This window comes from Daphnia magna, linkage group LG4, assembly GCF_020631705.1.
Source record: "Daphnia magna isolate NIES linkage group LG4, ASM2063170v1.1, whole genome shotgun sequence".
In the NCBI taxonomy this organism is placed as follows: domain Eukaryota; kingdom Metazoa; phylum Arthropoda; class Branchiopoda; order Diplostraca; family Daphniidae; genus Daphnia; species Daphnia magna.
In genome coordinates this window covers 1,710,475-1,736,151 of record NC_059185.1, presented here as the reverse complement: position 1 = coordinate 1,736,151, position 25,677 = coordinate 1,710,475, and the positions used below count along the sequence as shown (strand labels likewise).

Sequence of the window (25,677 nt, the reverse complement as noted above, 5' to 3'; positions counted from 1 at the left end):
CAAAATCACCACTGTCTTAAGGCAAACAAGGAATGTTCTTTTTTTTTCGGCATACACTTACCTCGGCGAACCCTTTACCGCCAATGCCAAAAATGAAAACAGAGTTGGCATGCTGGACCGTACCGAATTAGCCTTTATTATTAAATTAAAATGCCAACAACCAATCTCTAACGAAGACGAAAAAACCAATGTGCAGGTTTTGTTCTCTGAAACATAGAACAAATGACGGTTTTCTTGACAATCCTTTTCCATGTTGCACGTTCACACATCGAAATCGCATAGTTTCTTGTAATTCTTTTTTCCTTCGCTCAGGGTAATTTCTTGTCCGAGTCGCGTTATCGCTTGGAAGTTCATGCGTTGAACCCTAAGAATAACTTTCTGTTTAGCTAGGAGTTAAAAAAATTGAGAAAGCATGAAACATACTCTTCCATCATCTTGATTTGGCTTGAAGTTCTCCTGTCAACCTCTGACACAATGTGCGCCGTTTTCATTACTTCGTGCAGTTTTTCTGTTTCAACTTCCTTGCAAAGAATGGCGTTCATTTCAAATGAACGGATCAATTCATCCGCATCTTCATTTTTGAATTCATTAATCTCAACTAATTTGATTTGATGTCGATAAGTGTCCAATCCTTGCGCTAGCTCTTTGACTTTAGGGGTTACAGCGTCAAGTACGTCTTTGCGTAAATGCAAGCAAAATACTTCAATCCACATTCCCGGAAAAAAATTATATTTCTTTTTACCTGCTGTTTGCTTCACAACTGGCTGTATTTCCTTCACATGAGAAGTTAGCTGCAAATGCAATTTTTCCAATTTCATTCTTTCCTTTATTTGTGTGATCTTACTTTCCTTAATCTTAATCAAATGCCATAGGTCTTCTATCTGTTTCTAAAACCATTATACAAACAGTATAAAGTTTAACTGGATGCTGTTTGAATTTCTTAAATGGATTAAGCTTTTTGAGGTAATTGCATGTTTTTTTTTCTAACCTTGCAGTCTGCTAATACACTTTCTTTAGATTCTTCAAGTTGATTATTTAGAAAATGTTGCTGTTGATAGGTCATGTACAGCAGTGTAGATTGCTCTTCAATAGAAAGTTTTGGTTTGGAGAGAGATTTTTTTTCTGTTGAGCTCTGTGGAAATGCAGGCCCTACAAAACATTTTCTAGCCATCAATACAGCTTGGCAATGATGCAAAATAATTGACATAAAATACTTGTAATTACAGATACACACCAAGAGGTTTAAGAAGTTTAGGTTCTGGTTTATCAGTTGATCCTGCTGATGATTTTGAAAAGTCCAGGTTAGTTATTGGAGAATAGTTACAACTTCTATTTTTATTTGAGCTTCCAGTTGGGGTGGAAGTGCCTCGTCTTGATATTCCACTTGGAGTAGAACTTGGGTTATGTACAAAAAATAAAATAAAAAAAAAAAAAAAAAAAAAAACAATAATGTAAAATTGTTATATAAACAGAATGCCAAATTAAATTATACCTATTTGATGGGACCCGGCTTCTTGGTAAAGCCAATCTTTTCACACCAGGTTTATCCATGATGTTTAGAACCATAAAAATGAAAACTTTGTAGATGGAAATTGCCAGTGTTAAAGAGCCTGTATTATAATAATCACTGGTGAACAGGCTACACTCTGAGTGACAGAATAGGTGCTATTTACTGCTGAAAATCTGGCATAAAATTTAAGTGTTTATAGAAAGTGATGAAGAATAAATGGGGTTGTTTGGCTTAATCGTAAAGCTAGCAATATAACTCCCCCTATTAACGACTAAATCATTATTAGAAAAGATACTGATGATTTGAATTTTGGTCAGTACTAGGTAAATACATATGCTACACTAAAGGCGGCAACTCAACAAAACGTAACAAAAAAACTTTTTTTGCCAAATCGTTTGAAAAATGAAAACCTCTCAAGTATCAACCATCTATAAGTCTACAACTGTTCCCTCAGGCAAAGTACCGTCTTCTAGCGCCGCAGTGACAAGTTTTTGAATCATGGCGTCTAGCCCGGATGGGATGCCCAATTGCCCATGCCCATGCCTATGCCCAGCACCAATCAGTGTTTGTGTTTCCACGCTGTAAGCTTTTGCTAATTTTTAAGCTTTTACGATCATTGTAAGTTTTATGAGTAAGCTTCAGCTTTTTTTAAGTTTTTCTAATATTGTGTAAGTTTTTTCAGCAAAATGGAAGCAGAGTCATAGATTAAATGGTTAAACTACTCCTGTACGTCATGGTCTGACTACTCCTGGTTTCCGGCGTTCACTTTTCGTGACCCCGATTTTTTACACGAATAGGTTAACTCCCTCCGTCAGTGCTGCAGCCATGCGGAGACTCGATGCACTACAATGCAAAAGGGTATTCATTTCCCAATCAAAATCCGCTTGGTGCAGCACTTTCAGAGGGAGCGAGGTTCACGAAAAGTGACGTGGGGCGTGGCCTATTTACAGGCGCTTACCATGGAGTACTCAAACCATGTAATCTATGATTCTGGTTCAAGTGTTCTTCAATCATTTCGATTTTGCCGTTGCGCAAGGCCTGATTTTCTAAATAAGATATTCTTAAATTTGTGTTTACTTTCTTCTCTGGTGTTTACATTTTCAGTTTCATTCATACGAGGTTTATTTATATAAATTTTCTTCTACCTAGCAGTATTCAAACAAGAAAGTTCTGTATCAACATGGGTGATTCGAAAGGTTTGAGACGAAATCCGCTAGAAAATTAAATTCTGTGCTTTTGAAAGGATAGTTGGAATAAAACTTATTTTCTACATTTTAGATAATTTATTATGGATTTCTTGGCATGATTCTGCTTGGATACCTATACTTAATCCCACAAATGTAATGGACTATTTTCAATCTACCACAAACCCTTTCTATGATCGCACCTGTAACAATGAGATAGTCAAAATGCAACGTCTTAACATGGAGCATCTCAGGTACCTTTAATTTTCACATTTTCTTAAATTCTTGAATTTAATCTTCAACACTTTTTTATTCATAGTAACTTAACAGGGCTTGAGTATATGCTTCTTCATGTACAAGAACCAATTTTGTATGTTATTAGAAAGCAGCATCGGCATTCTGTCTCAGCTGTAACACCACTTGCAGATTTCTACATCATTGCTGGAGTTGTTTATCAGGCTCCAGATCTTGGCTCTGTTATCAATTCCCGTATTGTAAGAACTTACATATTTTCAACTTAATCACAGCTACATTTCATTTTTTGCTTCAAGTCTACAACAGTTAATCATCTGCAAGGGGCTTTTGATGAAGCTCGAACCTATTCAAGATATCACCCAAGCAAAGGTATCAATTCTGTTCAGTGAAGAAAATCTAGTAGTTATTTGTAAATTATGTTGTAGGTTATTGGTGGGAGTTCAAAGAAACTGAATCTAAAGACCTTGAGGATGAAAACAAAAAGTCACAGAAAAAGAGTTCAAAAGATAAAGCAAAGGAAGAAAGTAGTTCAGCATTCCAAAGGCATAGAGTTAACATACTATTAGCTGATCTTGCCAAAAAATTTCCCATAAAAAACACTCCATTTCCTGCATCTAACACTCATCTGCCAGAACAAAGAACATCTGTTGAAGATAATTCGAAGGTTGAAGTTAAAGTAGAAGTTAAAACAGAACCTCAGGGTCATAAACCACCACCAGAGAAGAAGCCAAGGCTTGGATAAAAGAATTATGTGAACATAATGTGTAAAATATGATTAAACATGTATACTTGACATAGGTATACTGTCATAACTGACTCAAAATAGTTGAAAGTAGTGTATTAAGAAACACATTGGACACACAAAACCTTGATAGCTATATTGCTTAACACTGCAGAAGATTCGTTAGGGTTTAGTAGTCGTAATCAATCACCCGAAGAAAATGCACTGAAAATTTCGTTCGTTTGCTGTGTGACTCGAATGAAGGTTGTCCGTTTCGGTAATTCTTTCAGACGTGCAGCTCCAGTATACGTGCAAGCAGATCGTAACCCCCCCAAGATATCTGATATAGTTGCTTCCACATTACCGCGATAGGGAACTTCGACAGTTTTTCCTTCTGAAGCCCTGTTAATACAAAAAACGGGATTATACCAATGCACGATTTTTTTAAAAAATTACTCTCTACCTATATTCGGAGACGCCACCGACATGCTTATTCATGGCTGTAGCGGATGACATACCATAGAAAAGTTTATATTTTTTCCCATCTCGTTCGATCACGTCCCCACCTGATTGATCATGACCCGATAGCATTCCTCCCAACATGACGAAATCTGCTCCTGCACCGAATGCTTTAGCTACATCACCCGGACAAGTACATCCTCCATCCTGTAAGGTAAACTTAAACGCTTAAGAAAATTTACTTACGCAATTATTAAATGCTTCCTGACCGATATAATGTGGCCACCCAATCCATGAGCCGCATCAGCGCATTCAATGACGGCACTGATCTGAGGATAGCCAACACCGGTCTTCTTACGAGTTGTACAAACAGAGCCCGGACCGATTCCAACTTTGATGATGTCTGCACCTGAAAGAATCAGTTCTTCAACCATTTCTCCAGTGACAACATTGCCTGCCTGCATAAAAGGAAATTTTTTTTAGAGGATTCCAAATTCATTTCCCACCCCCCCCAACCCCCCAAAAAAAAAAAAAAAAAAAATTACCATAATGACGTGTTGAGGAAATGCTTCCCGGACGCTACGCACAAATTCTACGAAATGTTCCGAATAGCCGTTCGCTACGTCAAGACAGACGAAGCGCACTTCGGGAACAGCGTTAAGTATTTTGGATAGTTTATCAAAATCGCCTTTACCAGAACCCGAGGACGCCGCCACAAATCCAGCGATATCTTTATTCTATAGACGGGAATTGCAATTCGTTCGATTAAGCAATTTACTAAACTAGAAAGATTGATGTTACCTTTTGAATAAAACTAATCCAGTCTTCAACTTGGTAGTGCTTGTGTATCACAGTTAGCAAACCATGCTATGGGTTAAAAAAAAGAAGAAAGGTTAGATGAGTAAGCAGACAAAAGATGGCACCTTGCACCCTTGAGAAGACAAAACTGTACAAAGCTTATTTACCAAGCCGCTGAACATATTACGGAAATAGCACGAAGATAACCAACAGGAAGTAACTAACACGACTTCCCACATATTTTCTTATCACCTTAGCAAGAGCAGAAGCCATCTCGAAGGTTCCAACCGTATCCATATTGGAAGCTATGATCGGGATCCCACGGATTGTTTGTTTCGAATTGCGAAATTTGATTTCACGAAACAAATCAACCTACATGAAGGTTATAAATGTAAAGTAATGTCAATATTCATAAGCAGTGCTTTTGTGCTATTTATTGTTTTTTGGGTCACTGAACCGTAAAAAAGCACGTGCTTTTAACCGATTTACAGGCACGTCCTGAATAAAAGGAAGGTATCGGTGGAAGGGTAACCAACAGATATTAAAAGGTAACGAAATTCACTAAAATTCCACGCAGTTTGGTACATCGACAAAGCAATTGTAAAGTAAACAATATTTACGTCTGCCCGGCTTTTGAGGGTGCTGCGTTTGGGACGTAGGAGGACATCTTTGAAGTCCAGCTTGACGTCATTGTCGATACGCGGCATTTCTCTCTCCCTTCCTCGTTAACGGTCAATAATTAAAACACTTACTCTGAAAACAATGTATCTGCAATTCAATTGGGCAACGTGATAAAGAATAGCCGAGCAACGAGAGAGCTGAAAGAGAATCGCCTCTCTACGTACAACCGTCTACAAAACCGGATGGTGGTAGACTAGTAGACGACATAGTGACGTGAGAGGCTATATAAACTTCCATGGAGACAAGAAACAGCTGACTCTTATTTGCATCTGTATTATTCTTTTTGCTCTAAACCTGCAACCAATATTTGCAACACAATAAAGCAATTAAATTGAATGTTTCCTTATAGTAATGCTTGAAAATACTTCACCAAAGTAAATGGCAACATCCAGTTTTAATAGTTTTATTGCCGTAGAATTAGGAAGTCTAGCAAATATTTTCGTGGCATAAGTTGATAATAAACAACAAAGGATGATTCTTTTTTCAGACGTCGTGTATTTATTTCACACTATCGTTGCAAAAATGTTACAATGGTTTTAATTTCAAATATTTTTATTTTTATTTCGTTGCCATGGCTATCTTAAATTCGTCTGCTCTCGCCGTCTTTGAAAACCAAATGCGGTGTACGTGATGACATTAAAAGGAATTAATATTATTCTTTAAAATGTCTGCGTTGGTTACCCGAAGCTTGAGTTCTTCTTATATTCTTCGTGCACATCCTGTGCTTACATCTATAGTTGTAAAATTTCCGGTGATACAAAGACTTTCATGGGATCTTTACCGGCCTGAAAGTTGCCGGTGCTACTCACGGAAGCCCTATTCTTTCGTAAAATCTCTACACATCTCAACAGTTTACAATACACAGGTTAACCAACCTAAACAAGAAAAAGATAAAAGTGATGAGTTGCAGCGAAAAATACAGGAACAAGGAAGTTCTGGTTGCCCTCCACCAATAAAAGTTTCCCTCTTCCAAAAATTCAAACAAATGTATAAGGACTACTGGTATGTCCTAATCCCTGTGCATGTTGCTACCTCTGCAGTCTGGGCTGGTGGATTTTACTTTGCAGTTAAGAAGTAAAAGAAATCCTTCTTGTTGTTTTTTATTTTTTTATAATTCATTAAATTTCAGTGGACTAGATGTGGTGCAGCTATTGGAAAGTTTAGGAATCAGCGAAAAAATAATAAGCCCACTTAGAACTTCAAGTGTGGGCTATTATGCTCTTACCTATGCACTGTACAAAGTTGCTAGTCCTGCCCGATATGCTGTTACTATTGGAGGTAAATCATGTAAAAGCTTGTTAAGATACATAAAAAAATAAAACATTTCATTTGTTACTATTATAGGTACTACACTTTCTATTAACTACCTTACACGGTGGGGGTATATTAAACCAGCATCCACTGAAAAAATGCAGGTCTTTTACGAGACTCGTAAGGCTGAATTTCATAAGCAACGTGATGATATTCGACGAAAATTCAGACAACATAGGACAGATTTCAAGAAAAGAATGAATTTTGGCAAAAAAAGACTAAAAAAATGAAGTGCCAAATACTATTTACTTCGACGCGCCGAATGGCAGTTTGTGGTTACGACGGAATGAGACTTCATAGTCAGAAAATCATTTACACAAGAAAATTGTATTTAAAAAAAACTTTTTTTTTTTGGTGGGGCACTGAAAATGTATTCTGACAACGCTTGCTTCTATGATTTCTTAAGAGCATCTTTGGATGGAAACTGTTAACGGCTTAAATATCCGTCTTAAGATCGTTAGGGTTAGGTTCCGTTGAAGACAAGTCTGGTAGGCGGTACTAAACGGGCTACAGAAAAATAAGTCTATTTACCACATAAAACCAACTGATTTCAGAATGAAACTGGGAAATTAGAAAAAGACCTTCGTACATTAAATGTAACTTTGTTGGCCGTTCTGCGGATCTTCACGTTAGGATTTTGCGAGGAAAAGTAGTGTGTAATGGTATGGCTGTTGGCTCGTTGAGTAACCGACGTTTTTTGTAACTTGGATTTTTTCTCGAGATTTGATTTTTTCTCTTCTCTCCACATAAAACGATCAATCGGAGGCTGCGGAAAGTATTTCGAAATGCCGTGCATCTGTTTTTCGGATCCCAAAAGAGTTTTCATTTTTATGTCCTTCTCAAGATCTTCTGCGAATTGCTCTTGTAACGGGATTCTGGAAAATGAATCGATCAGCCAGTGATTGGGTGTTGTCTGTCCAGGAAAGCATGAGAGGAGCGGTTCCAAGCAGCGCCAGAATTGGCGGACGATGGATAGAGATATTTTTCTGGGTGTTTCAAGAGGTAATGGTGGCTCAAGAAAAACACAACATGAAGGGTACGTATAGATGATACCAGGGGATTCTTGGTTTGTGAATGCCACGTTAAAGTAAACAATTCCTGTAGAAGTTTCTGGTAACACGTACCCATACTAATTAAAGCAGAAAAGTGAAAACGATTTTTTTCTTAAGGTATTAACAAGAAAATAACATCGTTCACCTGCTGTTTCCAATAATTGCACAGTTCTCCATAATCCTTAAATGGTGAGAAGTCAGGCAATTGACGCGAGACAGACATTAGTGAGCCGACTCTAATTCTAATTAAAACCAAAAATAAATTACTTAGATACAAAATAAACATTTATGAACATAACTTAGTCTAACTTTGGCAAATAGAAAAATCGGTGATGCGGTGTAGATTGAAAATTAATCACAGCGTTGGGATCTTCCTTGAAGTGGATAAGTTCATCGGATTTCAGAACTAAATCGTGGGGAGTAATTGGATACAATTTGAGTTCTCCGCCATGGGCCCACACTTCCACCTTATCACGACCATCTTTAACAAAGCGGTTACATTTTATTATTTTGAATTAAGTAATTCGTTGTTTTTTTACCTGATAATCGAATCTCAAATTTGACCGCTTGAAAGGTATCACTTTTGTCATCCATGTCTAAGAAATTCCGCTGATTTTTGTGAATCAGCCATTTTCCAACCGGATTCCAGCCAGTAGTCAGACGAACAGAAAGGGTAAAAGCGATACTTTGACGAATGTCTTCGATGGTAGCTGCTCGAGTAAATATTTTGGATGACGAAGATATCAAACCAAGCTGAGCTAGATCTTGGAAAAGGCTGGGGTCGCCATACGTTTGTTCCGGGTAATAGAGAACGCATATTTTTTGTTGATGCTGATGTAGGGGATTACAAAGTAATTGATTTCGATGAGAAATAAGGAAGTAGCAAGCTTCTTTTCCTGTAATCGACCCAGTCAAATGGATCTGAGAACACTTCAAATCGACTAAACGTTGAGTGTGAATCGTACAAATGTGCTTCATTATGTCAAAGGTTTTTCTTTTTTTAATTCGATGACAAAACCAAGCCTCTTCGATTCCTTTGTGTCCTCTGAACTGCAGACTGCAAGGCTCCAGACGATATAATCCCTTTGCACATGGCAAGAAACCTGGTGTTCTATGGAAATAGAACACTTGTGAAGAAAAGGAGGGATTAAAGCCCTCCCTAAATCCACATGTCATACGTGTTCTATATCCTCGTTGTTCTGCGCTTGAAAACTTTGCCATTCCAACAATGCAATGTAATGGCTTTTTGAATTTATATTCGACGAACTATAATGGACGCAAAAATTCTGTTTTTGAAACACTGAAGTGTTTGCCGCCAAATCTCACTGCTGATTTCTAATCTGTTGTTGTGTTAGTTTTCGTAAGTAGAATTAAAATGTGACGGTCTATTTTACTTCTGCTATCTATTTCATGCTCGATTCCGCAAAGGTAAGAAGTTTTGGATGTTAGGATGATTTTTAAGAAGTCTACTACATGATCAAGGAAATTGTGAAGACAAGTCTGCAAAAAATGGGTAGCCATTAGCAATGCGGTCTGGGCGCCATCAAACCCATAAGGTGGAGGTAAGGGCTAAAGAGGGAGAGATAATAATTATTGACTAGATAGTAGCCGTACAGTCGGTGGCCATTTTTTTAGTCCTCACGCGTTTTCTGATTTGAATGAATTGCCGGAAGATGGCTCTTCACCTTCTTTCATTTCCACAAAACATTTTACATCTTACGTTAAATTACGACTGCCTTATGGCAACGTAGTTAAATAAACTACATTTAAAAATATTATTTTATGTAATAATAAAATGGACGAATTCAACCAGCTAGTTCGTGAAATGCGTTTTCGGTGATTTTTGTTTCATTGGATAAATCATAGTCATCTGGCGGCTTTTAAACATACTTCGTATTGGGCCATGCAACTTCTCTTACTGGAAGAGCTGGGAGCGTCCGCTGCGTTGGGAACAAGAAGGTATTCTTGTTCGCTATTTTCCGCCCGTCGAATAAGTTTCCCTTTGCCGTTGGTTGTGGTCGTTGACATTGTAATCCACGCAACGGTTTCTCGATGTACATCTTGGTTAGCCAGCCGAGCCATTACATTTTGTCGAACGCCAAACAACAACCAATTTATTTCAAACACCTTCCATCTTGCAGGTAACAAAATGCCAAAGTACTATGTGACGATAGGATAGCCGCCAGCCTCATGCTGGCGGTCAACTTTCGTCCACTTAACCGGTCATATCCTTTGTTGACGATCCAAAGACTGTGCTTGGCTAAAATATGATGAAGTTTGATTTCTAAAAAGGGAAGGTTGTTTGAATGAAGTGTGTGTGTGTGATTATAGAGGAATGAGGCAAATGGGTGCTAATTGGATACCTGTGTGTGGTGTTTTTGCCATGCACTACAAAGTTCATTTTCATATTAGGTGCCTTTAAACCAAGAAGGTGTGAATTAAGCAGATTTACATTTTCCACCATGCCTTTAGCAAGTCAAGCTAGGGTTTACGCAGATGTAAATTTGCATCGAGCAAGAGAATACTGGGACTATGAATCACATGTCATTGAATGGGGGTAAGTTTTTAGCTTCACTAGCTGTTAAATTCCAAGCAAGTAAAGGAATAAAATAATGCATTTCTTTTGCTGCAGTGAACAAGATGACTACCAACTTGTGAGGAAACTAGGCAGAGGCAAATACAGTGAAGTCTTTGAAGCCATTAATGTTGTTACCAACGAAAAATGTGTTGTAAAAATCCTTAAGGTAACAGCATTGCAAAAGCTCCTAATTATATAATTGGTTTTTATTAATTTGAAGATCTTATTATTCTTTACCAGCCTGTCAAAAAGAAGAAGATTAAACGCGAAATAAAAATTTTGGAAAATTTGCGAGGTGGCACCAACATTATTACTCTACAAGCGGTGGTTAAAGATCCTGTGTCAAGAACGCCGGCATTGATTTTCGAACATGTCAATAACACGGATTTCAAGTTACTTTATCAGACATTGACGGACTACGACATTCGGTTCTATCTGTACGAGTTGTTAAAAGCGCTGGATTACTGCCACAGTATGGGCATCATGCATCGAGATGTTAAACCTCACAACGTTATGATCGACCATGAAAACCGTAAGCTTCGGCTAATTGACTGGGGCCTGGCAGAATTCTATCACCCTGGGCAAGAATATAACGTTCGAGTTGCTTCAAGATATTTCAAAGGTTGTCCACGTCTAGCTTTGAAGATTCTATTTACATTAACAATTTGTCGGTGTTCTTTTAATAGGACCAGAATTGTTGGTGGACTATCAAATGTACGATTATTCCCTTGACATGTGGTCTCTTGGCTGCATGTTAGCTTCAATGATATTTCGCAAAGAGCCGTTCTTCCACGGTCATGATAACTACGACCAATTGGTTCGTATTGCCAAAGTTTTGGGTACAGAAGAACTTTTTGAGTATCTTGACAAGTATCAAATCGAACTAGATCCACGGTTCAACGATATCCTCGGCAGGTATTACGTTGTCGGTCTTCATCAACCAGCTTCTTTGCATTCATCCATTTTTGTTTCTAGACATTCACGCAAAAGGTGGGAACGTTTCGTCCACAGCGAAAACCAGCATTTGGTGTCGCCTGAAGCCTTGGATTTTTTGGACAAACTTTTACGGTATGATCACCAGGAGAGGCTCACAGCGCGTGAAGCCATGGATCATCCTTATTTTTGTAAGTATTGAGTATAATCTTCTACTAGTAGTGTAGGAAGTTGTTAGGTTCCATATCAAGGAGCCTGAATTAAAGTTTTACCTTTAGTATGGTTAATTTTGTAAATCTTCGTCTAGTTGTCATTTTCATACAACAATTCTTTTTTAATCGTACATAGACCCCATTGTGAAAGAACAGAATCGACTGGCAAGTTTGTCAACCTCTCCGACACTCTTACCACCTGGAACGTCGGTAGGAGGCGGTGAGTAAACCATTGTAATCAACTGGTTCAGGGAGGGAGCTGCAAGGGGGAAATGACGAAAAATAATAATTTTCAGTTCGAAAATCAGCAGCGAAACCCTTCCACTCTTATCCTCTTTCGCTACGTTCATAGTCCCTGTCCACACCTGTTTTTGTTGACACCTCTACTTACAAGTTCAACACAATAACATGTGGGACAGCCACATCTCCCGTTTCTTTTTGTCTAATAAAATCATCAACCCAATTGCCCTTTATCTAATCTAAACGAGAGTGGAAATGACAAATATCTTGCAAGGGAACGCCATTTCTGTGAAAGTGTATCTTTGATTTTGTCCCTTCTTTCATCCTCTTCTCCCCATAGCCTTGCGCAGTTCTTAGGTCATGCTCCTAAACTTTTTTTTTATTATTATATTTTTTTTTAATTTTCACTTTCCATACACTGTCATTTCATTAACTTTCACGTTCAAGTGTATCAGTTCTGTCAATACACGTGTTCCTTGCAACGTATTAATTAACGTCATTTTCATTCTCGCAAAGAATGGGAAATAGCGTAATATTCAGTGTCAAAACGTCTATCCAGCATATGATGAAGGCAAAAGCAAACAGCAGTTAGTAAAATCATGTTCCTTTTTTTACCATCAGGTTCGAGTGGATTAGCTGGACCAAGCGGAGGTGGACCTTCACAGTAGGAGTCATCGAGAGACAGTTGCCGTGTAGTTGGCTGGGAAAAAAACAATTTTACCTGCCAACTAATAGCGGCATGAAACTGGAAGTTGTTAGTGAAGAGACGTGCTTGTTTCCCCAACAGCAAAAATCATGCGAAGAAGTGAAAGGAGCTAAATAAATGCGTTCTAATTTCATGACTGTGTATAACGGTTTTTGCATGAATTGCATCCTCGCCGGTTGACTTGAGATTCCGAAAGCAACTGCTATTAAACACGTGTACAGTCTCTTATAATTTCTTGCAGTATCTTTTTCCCTTTGTTTAAAAAATTGTCTCCTCTTCCACCCATTTACTCTCCCATTCAACCATCATGCCATTCTGTGTATAGTGCATGAAACCTAATGTTTGAATTGTTTTTCCGGAAATGATGAGTACCACAAACATTCGTCCTCCCATTAATCCGCCCTGCCAAGTAAACGTCCGCTTTTATCATCGCCGGCATTGAACAAGATTGGCATTTCTTGTATGGAAGCTTGTATTTGGCATTTTTTTGCATTCTGATTCGATCGAATGATTCGTCTCATTTCCTTAATTCCTCAAATTCATGAACAGTGTAAGCTAGCGAGATGGAAGCTTAGATTACGTTTTCTACTACTAAACAGCTTTGGGTTGGAAGTCCTTCCCCATTTATAGATAATTTTGGGTTTGAATTTTAAAGGGATGTAGTATCTAATCGTATATCATGTAATAAGTAATTGTTCAATACAATCTTCAGTTTCGCATTTTCACGCTCTGTTGTCTGTTCTTTGGTTCTGTACATTTTTAGGAAGAACACTCTTGCCATCTGTTGGTCATATACAAGCTACATTCAAGGCTCACCGGCAAAAAAGTGTCAGATTCGTGAGTATAATCACTACAGCGGTTATCGGCTCAGGAGCTTTAATTTCACAAGTAAAAAGATTCGTTTAAAACTTGTGATTCGAGTTTAAAAAACTTCATCATGGATGTACATGATAGCTTAATATTGTAAGTGTATCTATTCGATAAAAAATGTGCTGTTGTTCAAGTAGCTACTCTTTAAATGGCAATGAGAATTTTCATTATGTAGGCACGAAACTCCTGATCAGTTTTTGATTGAACCCATTCATGATCCGGGGAATATTCTGGTCATCGATAGACTTAACCAAGAATTTAGTCTTGTTGATGGGAAAAAGCATATCCCAAGCACCTCTAAGAGCAGGTCAATTTTTGGAATTGTGGGGACAATTCGTCTTTTAGCTGGACCATATCTAGTTGTCATCACAAAGTGTTCCAAGGCTGGAATGGTAAATGGTCAAGACATCTGGAAAATTGATGAAACTGAAATCCTACCATTTGCCAGAACCATTTTACACCTCAATGAGGAACAGGTGAACCATATGTTCAATAAGTACATGAATTGAATTCATTATTCAAACACTTTCCTAACCTTAGCTTGCAGAAAATCAAGTGTACAAAGCAATGATTGAGCATGTTCTCAACATTCCCCACTTTTACTTTTCCTATACATATGATTTAACACATTCCCTTCAAAGGCTGCACAACACCATGCCAGAATTTTTACAGGTCTTTCAAGTTTTGGTTTTTAGTATTCTGAAATCTGCCATTTACCTTTCTGATTTACTTCCTTTTAATTTTAGATTCCATTACATGAGAGAGCAGATGAAAGGTTTGTCTGGAATCGTCATCTTATTCGAGATTTTGTCAGTCAACCACAGATGGCAAAGTTTGTATTACCTGTAATGCTTGGATGTGAGTAACCGTTCACCATTCGAAGTATTACCATTCGCTATCTCAGTTTGTCTTCTTTATAGTTGTTCAGACCCACCATTGTACAGTGAACCGGAAAAAATTACTCTACACTCTTATTTCGCGGCGCTGCTGTTACAGGGCAGGAACTCGGTTCTTCATGAGGGGAGTGGACCAAGAAGGCCAAGTGGCCAACTACGTCGAAACTGAGCAAATAGTCGAATACCAGGGCGACAAGTGTTCTTTTATTCAGGTGAGAAGTCTTCGTATACATTTTAAAAATAGCTTTAACTGTTCAGATTCGTACAAATTCTATTTAGACTAGGGGATCGATTCCAATCTTTTGGTCTCAGCTACCAAACCTGAAATACAAACCTAAACCTGAAGCAGTGCAGGGTGCTAACCATTTAGAGGGACTTTCCAGGCATTTCGACTTTCAAGTTTTGAACTATGGAAAGCAAGTTATTCTAAACTTGGTAAATAAATTTCAAAATAAATTTTTTCAAAAACAACAAATATTTTCTATGTATCTTCACTTAGATCGACCAAAAAGGTGCAGAAGGGAAATTAGAAAAAGCCTTTTCAGACGTAATCAACAGCTTTCGTAGCCCCTTTGTAAAGTAAGTTGCATTGTTCGCAGCAAAATGGAATTCTTTGTCTAACCGCTACAATTTCTAGATATGAAGCTTTTGATTTTCATCACGAATGTCGGAAAATGCGTTACGATCGTCTGAGCGTTCTCCTCGACCGCGTCAGTGCGGAACAGGAGGAATATGTATATTTCATGTTGCTTAAGGATGGAACTGTTGTTCGACAGCAAGACGGTGTTTTTAGAACCAACTGTATTGATTGCTTGGATAGAACGAACGTCTTGCAGAGTTTACTAGCCCGACGAAACCTCCAACAAGTGTTTCTGGTACCTTTTACATAATACCCATATGATATCTAATACTGGTTTAGATTACCTACGTTGTTTTTGGCGTCAGAAACTTGGGGTTTTGGGTGAAGGTCAAAGAATTGAAGATCAACAAGATTTTGAAAATCTATTCAAGAATATTTGGGCCGATCATGCCGATGTCATTTCCACCCAGTATTCGGGTACAGGAGCCTTGAAAACAGATTTTACGCGCCTTGGCAAGAGGACTAAATCCGGCCTTCTTCGCGATGGAGTCAATTCCCTTGTCCGCTACTACAAGAACAATTTGGCTGATGGTTTCCGACAAGTATGCGAGCACGAAAACAAAAATATTTGAAATGTTTGTTTCTAAACATGTTATCGAATAACCTTTCTTATGCAAATGGTATTGATTTTCAGGATGCCATCGATCTATTCCTAGGTAACTACGTAGTCGAGCAGAGTCGACTCGTTATCCGTATTGAACGCAGCTGGAAATATTTATTGGTTAGTTACACAGAGTAATTTATTCGTTGGTTGTGCATAATGGAATGTATTATCTTTTAGCTTCCTGGGATATGGTGTATTGCGACCACTATGGTATTTGTAACTCTTCTGCTCCCAAATGGTAAACGAATAACTTAAGATGCCAAAATTATATGAACAGGTTTAATTGTTTTTATGATTATAGAACTCAGCACAGAAAGCCTTCTCTACCTTCTTTTTTGGTCGGGGATGGCGGTAGTCTCCTCGTACTTCATTGTGGCTAATGGCAATGAATTTGTTGATTGGCCTAAGTTAGTTGGCCGCCATCAACCACCCATACAGTTGGAACTATAGAGTGTTGTAACCACGTGCAAGTTGGTAATTTTTCCACTTTTTTTGTCCCCATATACACGCTATAATTTGTTTTAAAATCTGTATCCTTTCAGTCCTCACAGGTTACTATAAGTATCTACTTTCTTGATTGCATAGTTCATAAAGATTATATTGTAGGTATCAATACAATTCTACAATTTAGTTCCACATTTGCGGTAGTAGTTGTATCACAAATGGAATGAATCTCAACACAACCATCGAACAAACGCAAATCCGTCATTAATTACCATACATACCATAATGTATTCGAAGTCCTCTTCCGCAACTTTACCAACTTCCCGAGGTAGTGATAAAGTGGGATTCCTCTTCACGCTTGGTCCACTGATGGAGACAATATTAATAGCTTAAATTAAATACGCAATTCGGAATAGAGGGAAACGTTACCTTCAGTACAGCATTGGCCGCGTTCATGATCGCCGGCTTTGTGGTCATTGGTTCTAGGATCATGTACAGTTCATAGGAAGGAGTAACCTATCCGTAATTAAGGTAATGATGAAGTAATGAAGGTTAGTTTACAGATATGAAATCTGGTGCTGGGATAATTTACCAAACCAAAAAGTATTTCTTTCTCGGTCGTGTGGCACATTGTTTTTAACGGCCGCGACGCAGAGTGCATACGACCATGCATATGGCGATAGAGATCCATTAAGTAGAGTTGGCCTTGTTCATGTTGATACGGTGGGCCATTATTGGCATTGGTGTACTGGGCCGACAATCTTGATTTGTAAACAAAGTGGCGGACGTTGGCACAACCCAGCTGACTAATAATAGGGTAGGTAGAATTCAACGCAAGAGTAATCGACTCAAGAATGTTATTGTGACGTCGAAGTCTCTAGAAGGAAGAGTCATTCGTATGAAAATGCGATCATGTAAATATCAAATTGATATTACGTCGACAATATTCTTTTTGGCATCAGAGAGGCTGAAGAATGAATCCCGGTCGGTTGTGAAAAAAAGCATACAGGCCTGGCAGTCTTCACTCAAATAAGATGCATGAACATACAAAAATGACCTAAAATTGAGATGCAAAATAGTTAATAAGGTATGCAAACATTTCTGTTTTTTCTTCTAGACCTCGGATCAAAATGGGGAAGACATATTGGAGTCCAACCTTCAGCTGTTTTGAATGTTTCAGATGAATTTACTAAATTAATGATAAGATGTACATCAGAAGGATGGAGAAGATGCTTTTTGTTAACACGCACCAAACTGATGAGCTGATTGTTACCAATCAGCACAGTGAAAACCAGATTCTTAAAAAAATAAATCGAAATAATAAATTTTTATGCACGTCACCGATACAATAGATAATTGTGCACCTACTTTAATCTTATTGCATTGTTGATGGATAGTTTGTGTTACAGCATCACGATCGCTAGCAGGCATCGGTAAGCATTTAACCGCACCAAGCAGGACGGAAAAATCGTTATCCATGTAGTTAACCAAATTATCCATGAGTCTTTCAGAACCAGCTTAAATGCAATCACATGTTACTCTTAGTGCTTAGTGTTATTTGATTTTCCAAAAAGGAGATTACCTAAAAGCCTTCGAAGATCATAATTTCGTCTTTGCTCAAATATCTTTTCAAGATGTGTCCTGGTAATCACACTTGAGATCTGATTGAATATATACCTGGAAAGTGAAGTAAAGAAGTGTTTAGATCTAGTGAAATGTATAATATATAAAAAAATAAAATAAACAGATAATAGTAATTTAAAAAAATAAAAATTGAAGATGAACAAATTACTCCAGTTGCAATAGTAACTGCAATACACTGTCCCTCATTTTTGAAACAGCAACCAAAATGAGTGGTGTTTTGTGGAGAAAAACAAATTTTGTATCACCAGCCAAAATCATATCCATGGAGTCTTCTCCATCTTCCACAAAAGAAACAAGTGCCTGCATCACTCCAAACAATGTAACAAGTTGCTCCTCATTCCCATGCCTAAGTATATTAAAATTATAAAAAAAATTTAAAATTCAGCAAAATAGGAAGACAACCTAGTGTAGATGGGTTTTCCAGCCTCACTTAGCACAAAAAAATGTTTCCTTTGATTTTTCCACAGCAAGGAATCTGATCCACTTTCTTCATCTCCAGCTGGTGTAGAATTATCATCCAAAATTGATGAAGCCTGATTTATCAAGTCTGTTTAACAAATCTTGAGGGAGATTAATACTCATTAAATCTCACATTGGTTGTTCGTGACATAGAATCCTCATTTTGATTGCTGAAGGATTCTCTTTCCAGGTAGACCCTGGGCCGAATAAACTGTTGGTCTTGGTTAATTGAGACAAGATCTGATTCAAAAACCAAATCAGGTTGAGCTTCAACGGCAATTTCTAATAATCCGACATCACCGTTCCGAAAACCATCGGTACAACCGTGGGGTTGTATGTTTAAGCTCACATCATTGGAATCACAGTTCGTTCGTGCCCCGGTAAGATTATTTAAATTTTCATACGGATCGCTACTGTCTAGAATTGCATGGCTGGAATCCGTAGCTGTCCCGAGAATGTCAACTGTGTTTAACGGAAAAACAACCTCACAATCCACTACCTCAGAAGCCATGTTTACTGTTTACTGTGTATAATTGTTATGTTGTTTCTGCTTCTCAACCTCCCCTTGTGTACATTTGTAGACACTAGTACACTACATAGACAGGGGCAAAGGGCCGGTGGTATTAAAGCACCGATCTATAAAATATATTTTTTTTAAATCAAATTTTACGGGGAAAACTGGGAAAAAATCGAAAGGCAATAAAAAAAATTTATAAAGAAAACTAGATATCATATAATGAGAAACAAATTCCTCAAAACAAATTCCTCAAAACAAATTCCTCAACACCAGATGTTTCCCTCATTTACCCATAGACCTTCGGCGGATGCTGAGTTGCACCATCTCGCAATTCAGCCCAATCTCATCTGGTCATTCTGGTGTTTTATTCCCATAAGCTGCCATAAGGTCCTCTTGAGAAAAAGCGAAAAAGAGAAAAAGAGCGCCTCTTGCGGGTGTGTTGTTTTCTCCACGCAGAAACTCATTTGTCGCTAGATGACAGTCCCACCGGGCGAAAAATCACTAATACGCCACGACCGTGCCCCGACCCAAAACCCTCGCTTTTTGTATAGTAAACCCCGCAAGAGGGTACCCCTTTTCTGAGAGGAAAGATAGTCATAATGGAGTAACTCAGGGGTCTATGACTCTGGTTTACATTCAAAATTATCTGCTGATGGCTACTTGAAATAAAATATTGTCCATATATAATGATTATTGATGTATATTATATTTTATATATATATATATATGATTAATGATTATATATATATAATGATCTAATAATCTATATATCTGCTGATGGTTACTTGAATTAACATATTTCGTATTTCGTCAAAAGTAATTCGGAATTTGGAAATGCATCAAACATTAAAAGCTAAGCATTTAAAAGGAATATAAGTACAATCTGTTGTAAGTAAAATGTGAAGTTGTTGTGAATTTCATTTTTGCATTTCCTTGAGCAATTTCCCGCATTTTATCTTGCCTTATGCTTTTCTTCTTTCACTACTATTTTAACACCCAACGGACCTAACTTATTGCCTTGTATGGTGTCTTGCTTGAGATCGGGTGTGGTGCTGGGTTGCTCATAATAGATACCCGATTTCGTCCACAGGGTCGGACTTAGGGTTCTTATAGTGGATCTCTTGATTGTGTTTGCATTTCCAAATGCCGCCTGGGTAAGATTAAGATAAGATAAATATTTATAGGATTAGTTACATTGATAAGACACTATTGCCTTTGACAATTCAACATCTCTAACAAACAGTCTATAAACGAGTCTTCAGCACACACTGAAAATTTTAGATCCTCATATTATGGCCAAAAAATCCAATTTCATTACTTTAAAACCCATTGAAAGCAGTAGCCTCTATCTCAGAAGAATGGAGGAAAAGACAAAACAAGGTGTAGATACCAGTGATGTGGATGAGCTTAAAGAGTTAATGCTAGACATAAATTCCTATGATGTGAGAAAAGCAAATGAAAACGAACCGCTTACAAAAATTCCACATTCTCTAAACTTGGTTGGTTTCCATGATGATGGGACAAATACCAATGTTAATATTGTTCCTAAACTCCCTGCTAGAAATCTTAAACATAATACCCTTGTTAGGTATAATTTAAACAAATAGTTTAAGTAAAATGGGAAATATTACAAGTTTTGAATAACTGAAAATATTTTGTTTTGTAGCGATATGTACAAGAACACCCAATGTGTGAGGTGTGATTATGGTTTTGAACCACATGAAAAAATTGTGAACACCAATGGCGAGTTGTGGCATCCTCAGTGCTTTGTGTATGTATTGTATTGAATTCCTCTATTTGATGCATTTATAATTGCTCATGCTGATAACTTATTGTAAAGGTGTGCTCAATGCTTTCGTGCGTTTCCTGAAGGAATTTTTTATGAATTTGAGGGTCGGAAGTACTGTGAACATGATTTTCAGATGCTATTTGCTCCCTGTTGTGGTCGCTGCGGTAAGGTTTTTTTTTTTTTTTTTTCGAATCTTTCTTCCTTGATTGTTAAATGGCGAAATATAGATTAAAAAACCTATTAGGTGAGTTCATCATCGGGCGGGTTATAAAAGCAATGAATGCTAATTGGCATCCCAAGTGCTTCCTTTGCGAGATGTGTGACAAAGAACTAGCCGACCAAGGTTTCATCCGGCATCAGAATAAAGCATTATGCCACGATTGCAACGCTCGAGCCAAAGCAGCCAGTCTCGGAAAGCATGTGTGCCATAAGTGCCAGTAAGTGCTTTATTGTTATTATTCTTTTCTTCCTCCGAAACTAATGACATATTTTCTAGCTCAATGATCGACGATCGTCCTCTGCGCTTCCGTGGTGAAGTTTATCATCCATATCATTTCAACTGTTCGTCCTGCGGAATCGAACTCAATGCAGATGCTCGTGAGGTCAAAAGCAGACCTGGTTTCACAGCAAACGAGATGGTACCCACATTCGTTTCTTAATTACATCAAAATGTTTCTGACGTATACAAAACATAGAACGAGTTATACTGCCTAAGATGTCATGACAAAATGGGAATCCCGATTTGTGGGGCTTGTCGTCGTCCAATTGAGGAACGCGTGGTCACCGCTCTTGGAAAACATTTTCACGTTGAAGTATATACCTGCTATATTATCTTTGAAATTCTTTGCCACTTAACTAAATGGCTTGCCTGTATAGCATTTCGTGTGCGCCAAATGCGAAAAACCGTTCTTGGGCAACCGACATTATGAAAAAAAAGGACTGGCTTATTGTGAAACCCATTATCACCAGCTTTTCGGCAACCTTTGCTTCGTCTGTAATCAAGTTATTGGAGGAGATGGTAAGCCATTTTGTTCTTTTTGCTTCCTAAGACTTAATGTTTAAATACCTTTTTCTTTTAGTTTTCACCGCACTGAATAAGGCCTGGTGTGTCCACCATTTTGCCTGCTCGGTTTGCGATACTAAAATGTCACAGAAAACAAAATTCTACGAGTTTGACTTGAAACCAACTTGTAAAAAATGTTTCGATAAATTTCCCGCGGAACTTCGAAAGCGACTAAAAAAAGCCTATGAAGCTAATCCGAAGAAAAATTCTGCTGCCAATTAAAAGGAAATCGGTAACAAATCGGCATAACTGCTTCAGTTTTAGTGTTTCCATGTTAATATCTTTACTCTTTGTAAATTTATAACTATGGATTTGCTGATTATTTTATAATTTCCTTCTTTTACAAGGTGCCTTGCTTTTATCATATCCATTTTAAGATGGTAAAATTTTCAAATTACAAGTTCAGCGATTTAAATGGCCATTTAGTATTAGCGCTTCTTACATTATTTTGTTTAATTTCTACTAGATTCTTCGTGATTCTGTTTCATGTTTTTTTACCGCTTACTTTTCTAAGCTACAGTCACATTCTTAAAAAATTTTCAGATTAAAACCACGTAAGAACAAACACTGTACAACTCCGTATGTCTTCTGAAAAACTATTTTATTTTTATTATTATTCGTCACTTATAATAAACTAATCTTTACTGAATTTCCTTTGATAATCGTGAAATAAGTTATTGCTACTAATTTTTTCTTTTCTTTTAATACGAGAATCAGTGAGACAGGATTAAGAAATCGACAGATGACAAAACTGCCTTAAACAATTTCTATCATCACTTCAACTACTTCTACCAGTTTTACAACTGTTGACGACTCATAGTCGAAGTTACTGAACTCAAAAGAACTGACCGCAATTCTGGAGCTGCCACTTTCTATTTGAGAATACCATTTCGTACTGGTTGAAATAAGACTACAGATAGAAAAGTAGGTAGTCACATTTAAGTTATAACGTAAATTCATAGGTATGATACATGTGTTGGAAAGCAAAACGGTCGATGATTTTGTAGCGGCAGGGCCGCATTTCATTTGCCCAGCTGTAATGAGATCATACTATTCACACTTGAAATTTGCATGTTGCATATTCAGGATTTTTAAATCCTAAAGCGTTACAGAAGGAAAAACTCGTCATTAGAAGTAATTTCCGGGGCTTAACTAAAAAAAAAAAATAGTAATAATAATAATATTAAGAATGGATTTTAATCTTTTATAAAGGGATACATTACGAATCGTATAAAAGCCGCTGATAATGTGAAAAAATTTCCCAAGTTGGTGAGTGTAAGCTGAACTCGAGAGCAACAAGCACTGCGAATTCTGATGCAAACAGTTCTCGCCTGCTGATGCGAAAATTGTTCTGAATTTCCTACAAACAAAAGTTAAAACTGGGATTGCTAACCGTTGTACGACTTATTAGTGGATATAGACAAATTAACCGGCTCCATATAATTGAATTTAAACATAAATAAAAATAAAAATCGTCAATTCAGTAAAGCAATAACTTACCTCAATAAGTGTTTTTAGTGAGTCTCCTTTCACATCATTCATTTTCGCCGACAATAGAAGCGTAGCGCCAGCACACAACTTGCGATTTCCTTTATGCACAAGTCCACGTAAAACAAGTTTTTCAAAAAACACTAAAAATTTAACATAGTGACATTTACTGATGTGTGCATTTTAATCTTTTAAATGTACTGCGAACCATATGATTGGGCAACTGTAAGAAGATCGGTTCCTGTTCCACTATCCTGTTTTGCCACTTTTCGCATTTCTCGTTTAAGGCTAATATTAAGAAGTTAGATATTAGTGCTCCCATAATTGTAATAATGAACCAACAAACAGAACCTCCTAATTTTACTCAATGTCAGATGGATATGAGGAAACTTTTCGCGAAATTTGTCGTTAAGTTCTTTTTTAAGATCAGATGGTTTGACGTAGTCGATTACCGAAGTCTATGTTGATATAGTATAACACAAATTATTATTCTAATTTGTTATAAAAATTTTCCAATATGACCTACCATGTATGACGAAAAGGTGAGCAGTGCTATTCTTGTACTATGTTTACCAGCGATCAATTCAGGGTCATCCAAAAGACTGGGATGATATCCGAAATGACCAAGATTTGAAAAAGATGTCTGAATACCCAATTCCTCATTGTCAATCTTCATGTTTTCCATCATTTGGAGGGGTGAGGATGGTCGCATATGGTTTGGGCGATCATGAGATCGGAATAATACAGTTGAGACCTTACTTGCACGGTCATTTTCAAAGTGACTGCCTTCCGTAACATGAAACCTTCGAGGGGTAATAAGTTCACGACCAGCGTACCCAGAAGGCACCAACATCTGACAGTAAGATACTACCTTGGAATTGAAAGTTCATTAGGAAAATTGTTTTTTGTTTTTATTTTTAAACGCGTTGTAAATAAGAACTTACTTGTCCGTCTCCTGGTTTAGTCAAACCGAGTAGATGGTATAGATCTGGGTAATCTGTCGATGACACTGGCCGCGTACTCGATGAAGGATGTCTTCGACGTCCACTATCACTTCGAAACTCTCCTCTATAGGTATGGCCAACCGTTAGATTCATGGCTAAACCACGGATGGAATAAGGAAAAATCGACATATTAACCTCGAGAGCTTGCTGATGCGCGAAAACGGCAATGTTGAAAAAAGAACAACTGGGGAGCAATTGCAAGTAACCAGAACTAGTCTCTGATCCGTCATTTGATTTGACCAATCATAAGCTGATGTTAAGAACCTTACTTCTTTCTCCTTTGAACCTGATCCTGTTGGTGAGTATGAACTCTCTGATGTGTTGCTAGAAATCTGTGGGAAATGTATGAATTAATTTTGTCTAGAAATATAAAACATTTTTACCAATACACCTTTCTGCTACGTGTTGAATTAGGAAAAAGATAGCTAGGTGTAGGAAACTCAACAAAATCAACTGAAGCCTTTTCCAAGTGGGGTACTAATGAAGTTGTTCCAGCAATGATGGGTGAGTTACAAATATTTGTATTTGATAAAGCTGCTCCCTTTTGGCCCTTGAATATACTGTTGCATGTAGGTGATCTGAAATGGACCCATTATGATTTCATGACTACATTATCGAAATCTTACAACATGTAAAATGATTGACCTATCTCTAACAGCATTTGATGAATTTTCCATCTTCATTAAGGCATGATCAATTTTAGTTTTTTCTTCACTCGACAATGTGCTACCTTTCATTACTGAACATGTAACCTGATTGTCACAAATGTTTTCTTGCAGCGTAACTGTACACACTATTTCTGAATTCTGGTTGTCATTAACAGATAAACTGGCTTGGTTAGCCTTTATAGGTACTTTTTTTATGTTCCTGTCATTTTCAAGTGGATCACTTAGCAGGGTAATTTTCGAAGAAGGGGCACATTTTGAATCTTCAAAAGAACCATCTAGTGAAATGTTTGACAAAAAATTCAGTGCAGCTAAACGCCGCCTAGAATGCTTTTGTCTATAAAAAAATGTAGCCATCTTACATGCGAAAAAACGTAATGAATGTGAGAAACGATAGCACACTTCCATATAAACAATAAAGAGCATGTAAGTAGCGCTCGGCCATGGACTACTCCATTGCTAAGGACGGGACTCTTCGACATTTCCTATGCCACCCATGTAATTTTTTTTTATTTTCTATTAAATTCAGTTTAAAAAAATAATTATTGACTTACCAAATGTCCCTATATTGAAAATTAACCTTTAACGAGTTATTAATTATTTTGTATCAGAAAATCGGGAAATTGGGCGGGCCGCCGGTGCCATCTGGGAGCCAAAAATCCTAACTCATTGCTTGTTTTCTTTCTACAATTTCAAGTTCAGTTGTCAATCAGCAAGATCATGCGATTTTAGTTGATAGATGGCACCCGACAATTTCGAGTTCAGTTGTCAATCAGCAAGAACTTGCGATTTTTGGTTGATAGATGGCACCGGCGGCCCGCCCAATTCCCCCTCCTACCAAAATTAAAATCGTAATATCTTCTTAAATGATACGTTTTATAAAGAAAAAATTAGATGATTACAATCGCCTTTTAAAGTTGCATTTAATGGTGTATTTTTTATTTTTCCATGAAA

The 25,677-nt window shown here is 37.5% G+C and overlaps 10 protein-coding genes across 20 annotated transcripts; 5 read left to right on the top strand and 5 right to left on the bottom strand.

Annotated features, from left to right (window-relative positions):
* Positions 1–115: 115 nt before the first annotated feature.
* LOC116921219 lies at positions 116–2,025 on the bottom strand. 3 transcript variants are annotated; one of them, XM_032927483.2, is made up of 7 exons: positions 1,974–2,025; positions 1,493–1,610; positions 1,235–1,395; positions 989–1,149; positions 743–887; positions 424–676; positions 116–364 (listed from the first exon to the last, which is right to left on the bottom strand). In XM_032927483.2, exons 1-7 carry the CDS (start codon positions 2,008–2,010, stop codon positions 262–264), a joined length of 978 nt encoding a protein of 325 aa, XP_032783374.2. In that variant the 5' UTR covers positions 2,011–2,025; the 3' UTR covers positions 116–261. The 3 variants fall into 3 exon arrangements, with proteins under 3 accessions (XP_032783374.2, XP_045029092.1, XP_045029093.1); XM_045173157.1 differs by lacking the exon at positions 1,974–2,025 and adding an exon at positions 1,674–1,961; XM_045173158.1 differs by lacking the exon at positions 1,974–2,025 and adding an exon at positions 1,766–1,961 and having other exon boundaries at positions 1,493–1,683.
* LOC116921221 (mediator of RNA polymerase II transcription subunit 6) lies at positions 1,994–3,765 on the top strand. 2 transcript variants are annotated; one of them, XM_032927487.2, is made up of 6 exons: positions 1,994–2,091; positions 2,663–2,706; positions 2,789–2,948; positions 3,014–3,188; positions 3,246–3,318; positions 3,375–3,765. In XM_032927487.2, exons 1-6 carry the CDS (start codon positions 2,009–2,011, stop codon positions 3,689–3,691), a joined length of 852 nt encoding a protein of 283 aa, XP_032783378.2. In that variant the 5' UTR covers positions 1,994–2,008; the 3' UTR covers positions 3,692–3,765. The 2 variants fall into 2 exon arrangements, with proteins under 2 accessions (XP_032783378.2, XP_032783377.2); XM_032927486.2 differs by having other exon boundaries at positions 2,010–2,128.
* Positions 3,766–3,772: 7 nt separating this feature from the next.
* LOC116921225 (GMP reductase 2) lies at positions 3,773–5,816 on the bottom strand. The gene is made up of 7 exons (XM_032927491.2): positions 5,548–5,816; positions 5,180–5,299; positions 4,931–4,996; positions 4,675–4,866; positions 4,399–4,587; positions 4,134–4,336; positions 3,773–4,072 (listed from the first exon to the last, which is right to left on the bottom strand). Exons 1-7 carry the CDS (start codon positions 5,632–5,634, stop codon positions 3,874–3,876), a joined length of 1,056 nt encoding a protein of 351 aa, XP_032783382.2. The 5' UTR covers positions 5,635–5,816; the 3' UTR covers positions 3,773–3,873.
* A 280-nt stretch (positions 5,817–6,096) lies between these two features.
* On the top strand, positions 6,097–7,306 carry LOC116921222 (protein FAM210A). Of its 2 annotated transcripts, none has more exons than XM_045173163.1 (3): positions 6,097–6,682; positions 6,738–6,886; positions 7,024–7,306. In XM_045173163.1, the coding sequence occupies exons 1-3, from the start codon at positions 6,273–6,275 to the stop codon at positions 7,041–7,043; spliced, it is 579 nt and encodes a 192-aa protein (XP_045029098.1). In that variant the 5' UTR covers positions 6,097–6,272; the 3' UTR covers positions 7,044–7,306. The 2 variants fall into 2 exon arrangements, with proteins under 2 accessions (XP_045029098.1, XP_032783379.2); XM_032927488.2 differs by having other exon boundaries at positions 6,107–6,682; positions 6,953–7,306.
* On the bottom strand, positions 7,228–9,631 carry LOC116921213. 2 transcript variants are annotated; one of them, XM_032927471.2, is made up of 5 exons: positions 8,511–9,631; positions 8,281–8,452; positions 8,117–8,213; positions 7,509–8,048; positions 7,228–7,442 (listed from the first exon to the last, which is right to left on the bottom strand). In XM_032927471.2, the coding sequence occupies exons 1-5, from the start codon at positions 9,190–9,192 to the stop codon at positions 7,383–7,385; spliced, it is 1,551 nt and encodes a 516-aa protein (XP_032783362.2). In that variant the 5' UTR covers positions 9,193–9,631; the 3' UTR covers positions 7,228–7,382. The 2 variants fall into 2 exon arrangements, with proteins under 2 accessions (XP_032783362.2, XP_032783363.2); XM_032927472.2 differs by having other exon boundaries at positions 7,228–7,426; positions 8,511–9,630.
* Positions 9,632–9,789: 158 nt separating this feature from the next.
* On the top strand, positions 9,790–13,359 carry LOC116921215 (casein kinase II subunit alpha). Of its 2 annotated transcripts, none has more exons than XM_045173150.1 (8): positions 9,790–9,930; positions 10,384–10,528; positions 10,604–10,715; positions 10,790–11,171; positions 11,236–11,464; positions 11,525–11,673; positions 11,831–11,914; positions 12,556–13,359. In XM_045173150.1, exons 2-8 carry the CDS (start codon positions 10,434–10,436, stop codon positions 12,600–12,602), a joined length of 1,098 nt encoding a protein of 365 aa, XP_045029085.1. In that variant the 5' UTR covers positions 9,790–9,930; positions 10,384–10,433; the 3' UTR covers positions 12,603–13,359. The 2 variants fall into 2 exon arrangements, with proteins under 2 accessions (XP_045029085.1, XP_032783365.1); XM_032927474.2 differs by having other exon boundaries at positions 9,860–10,112.
* Positions 13,360–13,442: 83 nt separating this feature from the next.
* On the top strand, positions 13,443–16,288 carry LOC116921210 (phosphatidylinositol-3-phosphatase SAC1). Its single transcript, XM_032927467.2, has 12 exons — positions 13,443–13,603; positions 13,686–13,986; positions 14,051–14,182; positions 14,257–14,368; positions 14,431–14,618; positions 14,686–14,841; positions 14,906–14,985; positions 15,044–15,281; positions 15,352–15,588; positions 15,681–15,767; positions 15,828–15,888; positions 15,952–16,288. Exons 1-12 carry the CDS (start codon positions 13,578–13,580, stop codon positions 16,098–16,100), a joined length of 1,767 nt encoding a protein of 588 aa, XP_032783358.2. The 5' UTR covers positions 13,443–13,577; the 3' UTR covers positions 16,101–16,288.
* Positions 16,231–19,004, bottom strand: LOC116921211 (vacuolar fusion protein MON1 homolog A). Of its 3 annotated transcripts, XM_032927470.2 has the most exons (12): positions 18,722–19,002; positions 18,498–18,659; positions 18,331–18,437; positions 18,141–18,271; positions 17,887–18,084; positions 17,677–17,771; positions 17,463–17,611; positions 17,214–17,392; positions 17,031–17,151; positions 16,687–16,971; positions 16,524–16,610; positions 16,231–16,460 (listed from the first exon to the last, which is right to left on the bottom strand). In XM_032927470.2, exons 3-12 carry the CDS (start codon positions 18,346–18,348, stop codon positions 16,407–16,409), a joined length of 1,317 nt encoding a protein of 438 aa, XP_032783361.1. In that variant the 5' UTR covers positions 18,349–18,437; positions 18,498–18,659; positions 18,722–19,002; the 3' UTR covers positions 16,231–16,406. The 3 variants fall into 3 exon arrangements, with proteins under 3 accessions (XP_032783361.1, XP_032783360.1, XP_032783359.1); XM_032927469.2 differs by having other exon boundaries at positions 18,498–19,004; XM_032927468.2 differs by having other exon boundaries at positions 18,331–19,004.
* Positions 19,005–19,711: 707 nt separating this feature from the next.
* On the top strand, positions 19,712–22,215 carry LOC116921231 (LIM and senescent cell antigen-like-containing domain protein 1). Of its 2 annotated transcripts, none has more exons than XM_032927497.2 (8): positions 19,712–19,868; positions 20,381–20,485; positions 20,555–20,667; positions 20,748–20,940; positions 21,000–21,141; positions 21,199–21,315; positions 21,380–21,521; positions 21,583–22,215. In XM_032927497.2, the coding sequence occupies exons 1-8, from the start codon at positions 19,858–19,860 to the stop codon at positions 21,786–21,788; spliced, it is 1,029 nt and encodes a 342-aa protein (XP_032783388.1). In that variant the 5' UTR covers positions 19,712–19,857; the 3' UTR covers positions 21,789–22,215. The 2 variants fall into 2 exon arrangements, with proteins under 2 accessions (XP_032783388.1, XP_032783387.1); XM_032927496.2 differs by lacking the exon at positions 19,712–19,868 and adding an exon at positions 19,952–20,302.
* A 205-nt stretch (positions 22,216–22,420) lies between these two features.
* Positions 22,421–25,165, bottom strand: LOC116921230 (CDK5 and ABL1 enzyme substrate 2). Of its 2 annotated transcripts, none has more exons than XM_032927495.2 (10): positions 24,704–25,165; positions 24,450–24,636; positions 24,194–24,390; positions 23,999–24,122; positions 23,581–23,925; positions 23,406–23,512; positions 23,263–23,342; positions 23,067–23,197; positions 22,785–22,926; positions 22,421–22,718 (listed from the first exon to the last, which is right to left on the bottom strand). In XM_032927495.2, the coding sequence occupies exons 1-9, from the start codon at positions 25,147–25,149 to the stop codon at positions 22,786–22,788; spliced, it is 1,758 nt and encodes a 585-aa protein (XP_032783386.2). In that variant the 5' UTR covers positions 25,150–25,165; the 3' UTR covers positions 22,421–22,718; position 22,785. The 2 variants fall into 2 exon arrangements, with proteins under 2 accessions (XP_032783386.2, XP_045029080.1); XM_045173145.1 differs by having other exon boundaries at positions 22,790–22,926.
* Between the last annotated feature and the right edge of the window lie 512 nt (positions 25,166–25,677).

Bases quoted from the DNA above. Each gene is read 5' to 3' on its own strand.
- LOC116921219 (XM_032927483.2), bottom strand. From the start codon at position 2,010: ATGATTCAAAAACTTGTCACTGCGGCGCTAGAAGACG. The intron at 1,396-1,492 runs GTATAATTTAAT...ACATAACCCAAG, and splicing joins AGCCGGGTCCCATCAAATAG to TTCTACTCCAAGTGGAATAT. The intron at 888-988 runs GTTAGAAAAAAA...TAATGGTTTTAG, and splicing joins GTGTATTAGCAGACTGCAAG to AAACAGATAGAAGACCTATG.
- LOC116921221 (XM_032927486.2), top strand. From the start codon at position 2,025: ATGGGATGCCCAATTGCCCATGCCCATGCCTATGCCCAGCACCAATCA. The intron at 2,949-3,013 runs GTACCTTTAATT...TTTTATTCATAG, and splicing joins CTTAACATGGAGCATCTCAG to TAACTTAACAGGGCTTGAGT. The intron at 3,189-3,245 runs GTAAGAACTTAC...TTTTGCTTCAAG, and splicing joins CTGTTATCAATTCCCGTATT to TCTACAACAGTTAATCATCT.
- LOC116921225 (XM_032927491.2), bottom strand. From the start codon at position 5,634: ATGCCGCGTATCGACAATGACGTCAAGCTGGACTTCAAAGATGTCCTC. The intron at 5,300-5,547 runs GTAAATATTGTT...ACCTTCATGTAG, and splicing joins CCCTCAAAAGCCGGGCAGAC to GTTGATTTGTTTCGTGAAAT. The intron at 4,337-4,398 runs GTCAGGAAGCAT...TTTACCTTACAG, and splicing joins TGGGTGGCCACATTATATCG to GATGGAGGATGTACTTGTCC.
- LOC116921222 (XM_032927488.2), top strand. From the start codon at position 6,273: ATGTCTGCGTTGGTTACCCGAAGCTTGAGTTCTTCTTATATTCTTCGT. The intron at 6,683-6,737 runs GTAAAAGAAATC...ATTAAATTTCAG, and splicing joins TTTTACTTTGCAGTTAAGAA to TGGACTAGATGTGGTGCAGC. The intron at 6,887-6,952 runs GTAAATCATGTA...TTACTATTATAG, and splicing joins ATATGCTGTTACTATTGGAG to GTACTACACTTTCTATTAAC.
- LOC116921213 (XM_032927471.2), bottom strand. From the start codon at position 9,192: ATGGCAAAGTTTTCAAGCGCAGAACAACGAGGATATAGAACACGTATG. The intron at 8,453-8,510 runs GTAAAAAAACAA...GCTTTGTTAAAG, and splicing joins ATTTGAGATTCGATTATCAG to ATGGTCGTGATAAGGTGGAA. The intron at 8,214-8,280 runs GTTAGACTAAGT...GGTTTTAATTAG, and splicing joins CGATTTTTCTATTTGCCAAA to AATTAGAGTCGGCTCACTAA.
- LOC116921215 (XM_032927474.2), top strand. From the start codon at position 9,875: ATGCAACTTCTCTTACTGGAAGAGCTGGGAGCGTCCGCTGCGTTGGGA. The intron at 11,674-11,830 runs GTAAGTATTGAG...AATCGTACATAG, and splicing joins CATGGATCATCCTTATTTTT to ACCCCATTGTGAAAGAACAG. The intron at 11,915-12,555 runs GTGAGTAAACCA...TTTTACCATCAG, and splicing joins TGGAACGTCGGTAGGAGGCG to GTTCGAGTGGATTAGCTGGA.
- LOC116921210 (XM_032927467.2), top strand. From the start codon at position 13,578: ATGGATGTACATGATAGCTTAATATT. The intron at 13,604-13,685 runs GTAAGTGTATCT...TTCATTATGTAG, and splicing joins GTACATGATAGCTTAATATT to GCACGAAACTCCTGATCAGT. The intron at 14,842-14,905 runs GTAAATAAATTT...ATCTTCACTTAG, and splicing joins AGCAAGTTATTCTAAACTTG to ATCGACCAAAAAGGTGCAGA.
- LOC116921211 (XM_032927468.2), bottom strand. From the start codon at position 18,708: ATGGCTTCTGAGGTAGTGGATTGTGAGGTTGTTTTTCCGTTAAACACA. The intron at 17,772-17,886 runs GTAATTTGTTCA...TTCACTTTCCAG, and splicing joins CAGTTACTATTGCAACTGGA to GTATATATTCAATCAGATCT. The intron at 16,461-16,523 runs GTAACGTTTCCC...TGTCTCCATCAG, and splicing joins CGGCCAATGCTGTACTGAAG to TGGACCAAGCGTGAAGAGGA.
- LOC116921231 (XM_032927496.2), top strand. From the start codon at position 20,007: ATGGCCAAAAAATCCAATTTCATTACTTTAAAACCCATTGAAAGCAGT. The intron at 20,941-20,999 runs GTAAGTGCTTTA...CATATTTTCTAG, and splicing joins CATGTGTGCCATAAGTGCCA to CTCAATGATCGACGATCGTC. The intron at 21,142-21,198 runs GTACCCACATTC...TACAAAACATAG, and splicing joins GTTTCACAGCAAACGAGATG to AACGAGTTATACTGCCTAAG.
- LOC116921230 (XM_032927495.2), bottom strand. From the start codon at position 25,149: ATGCTCTTTATTGTTTATATGGAAGTGTGCTATCGTTTCTCACATTCA. The intron at 24,391-24,449 runs GTGTATTGGTAA...CATTTCCCACAG, and splicing joins ATTCAACACGTAGCAGAAAG to ATTTCTAGCAACACATCAGA. The intron at 23,198-23,262 runs GTTCGCAGTACA...TTAAATTTTTAG, and splicing joins TACAGTTGCCCAATCATATG to TGTTTTTTGAAAAACTTGTT.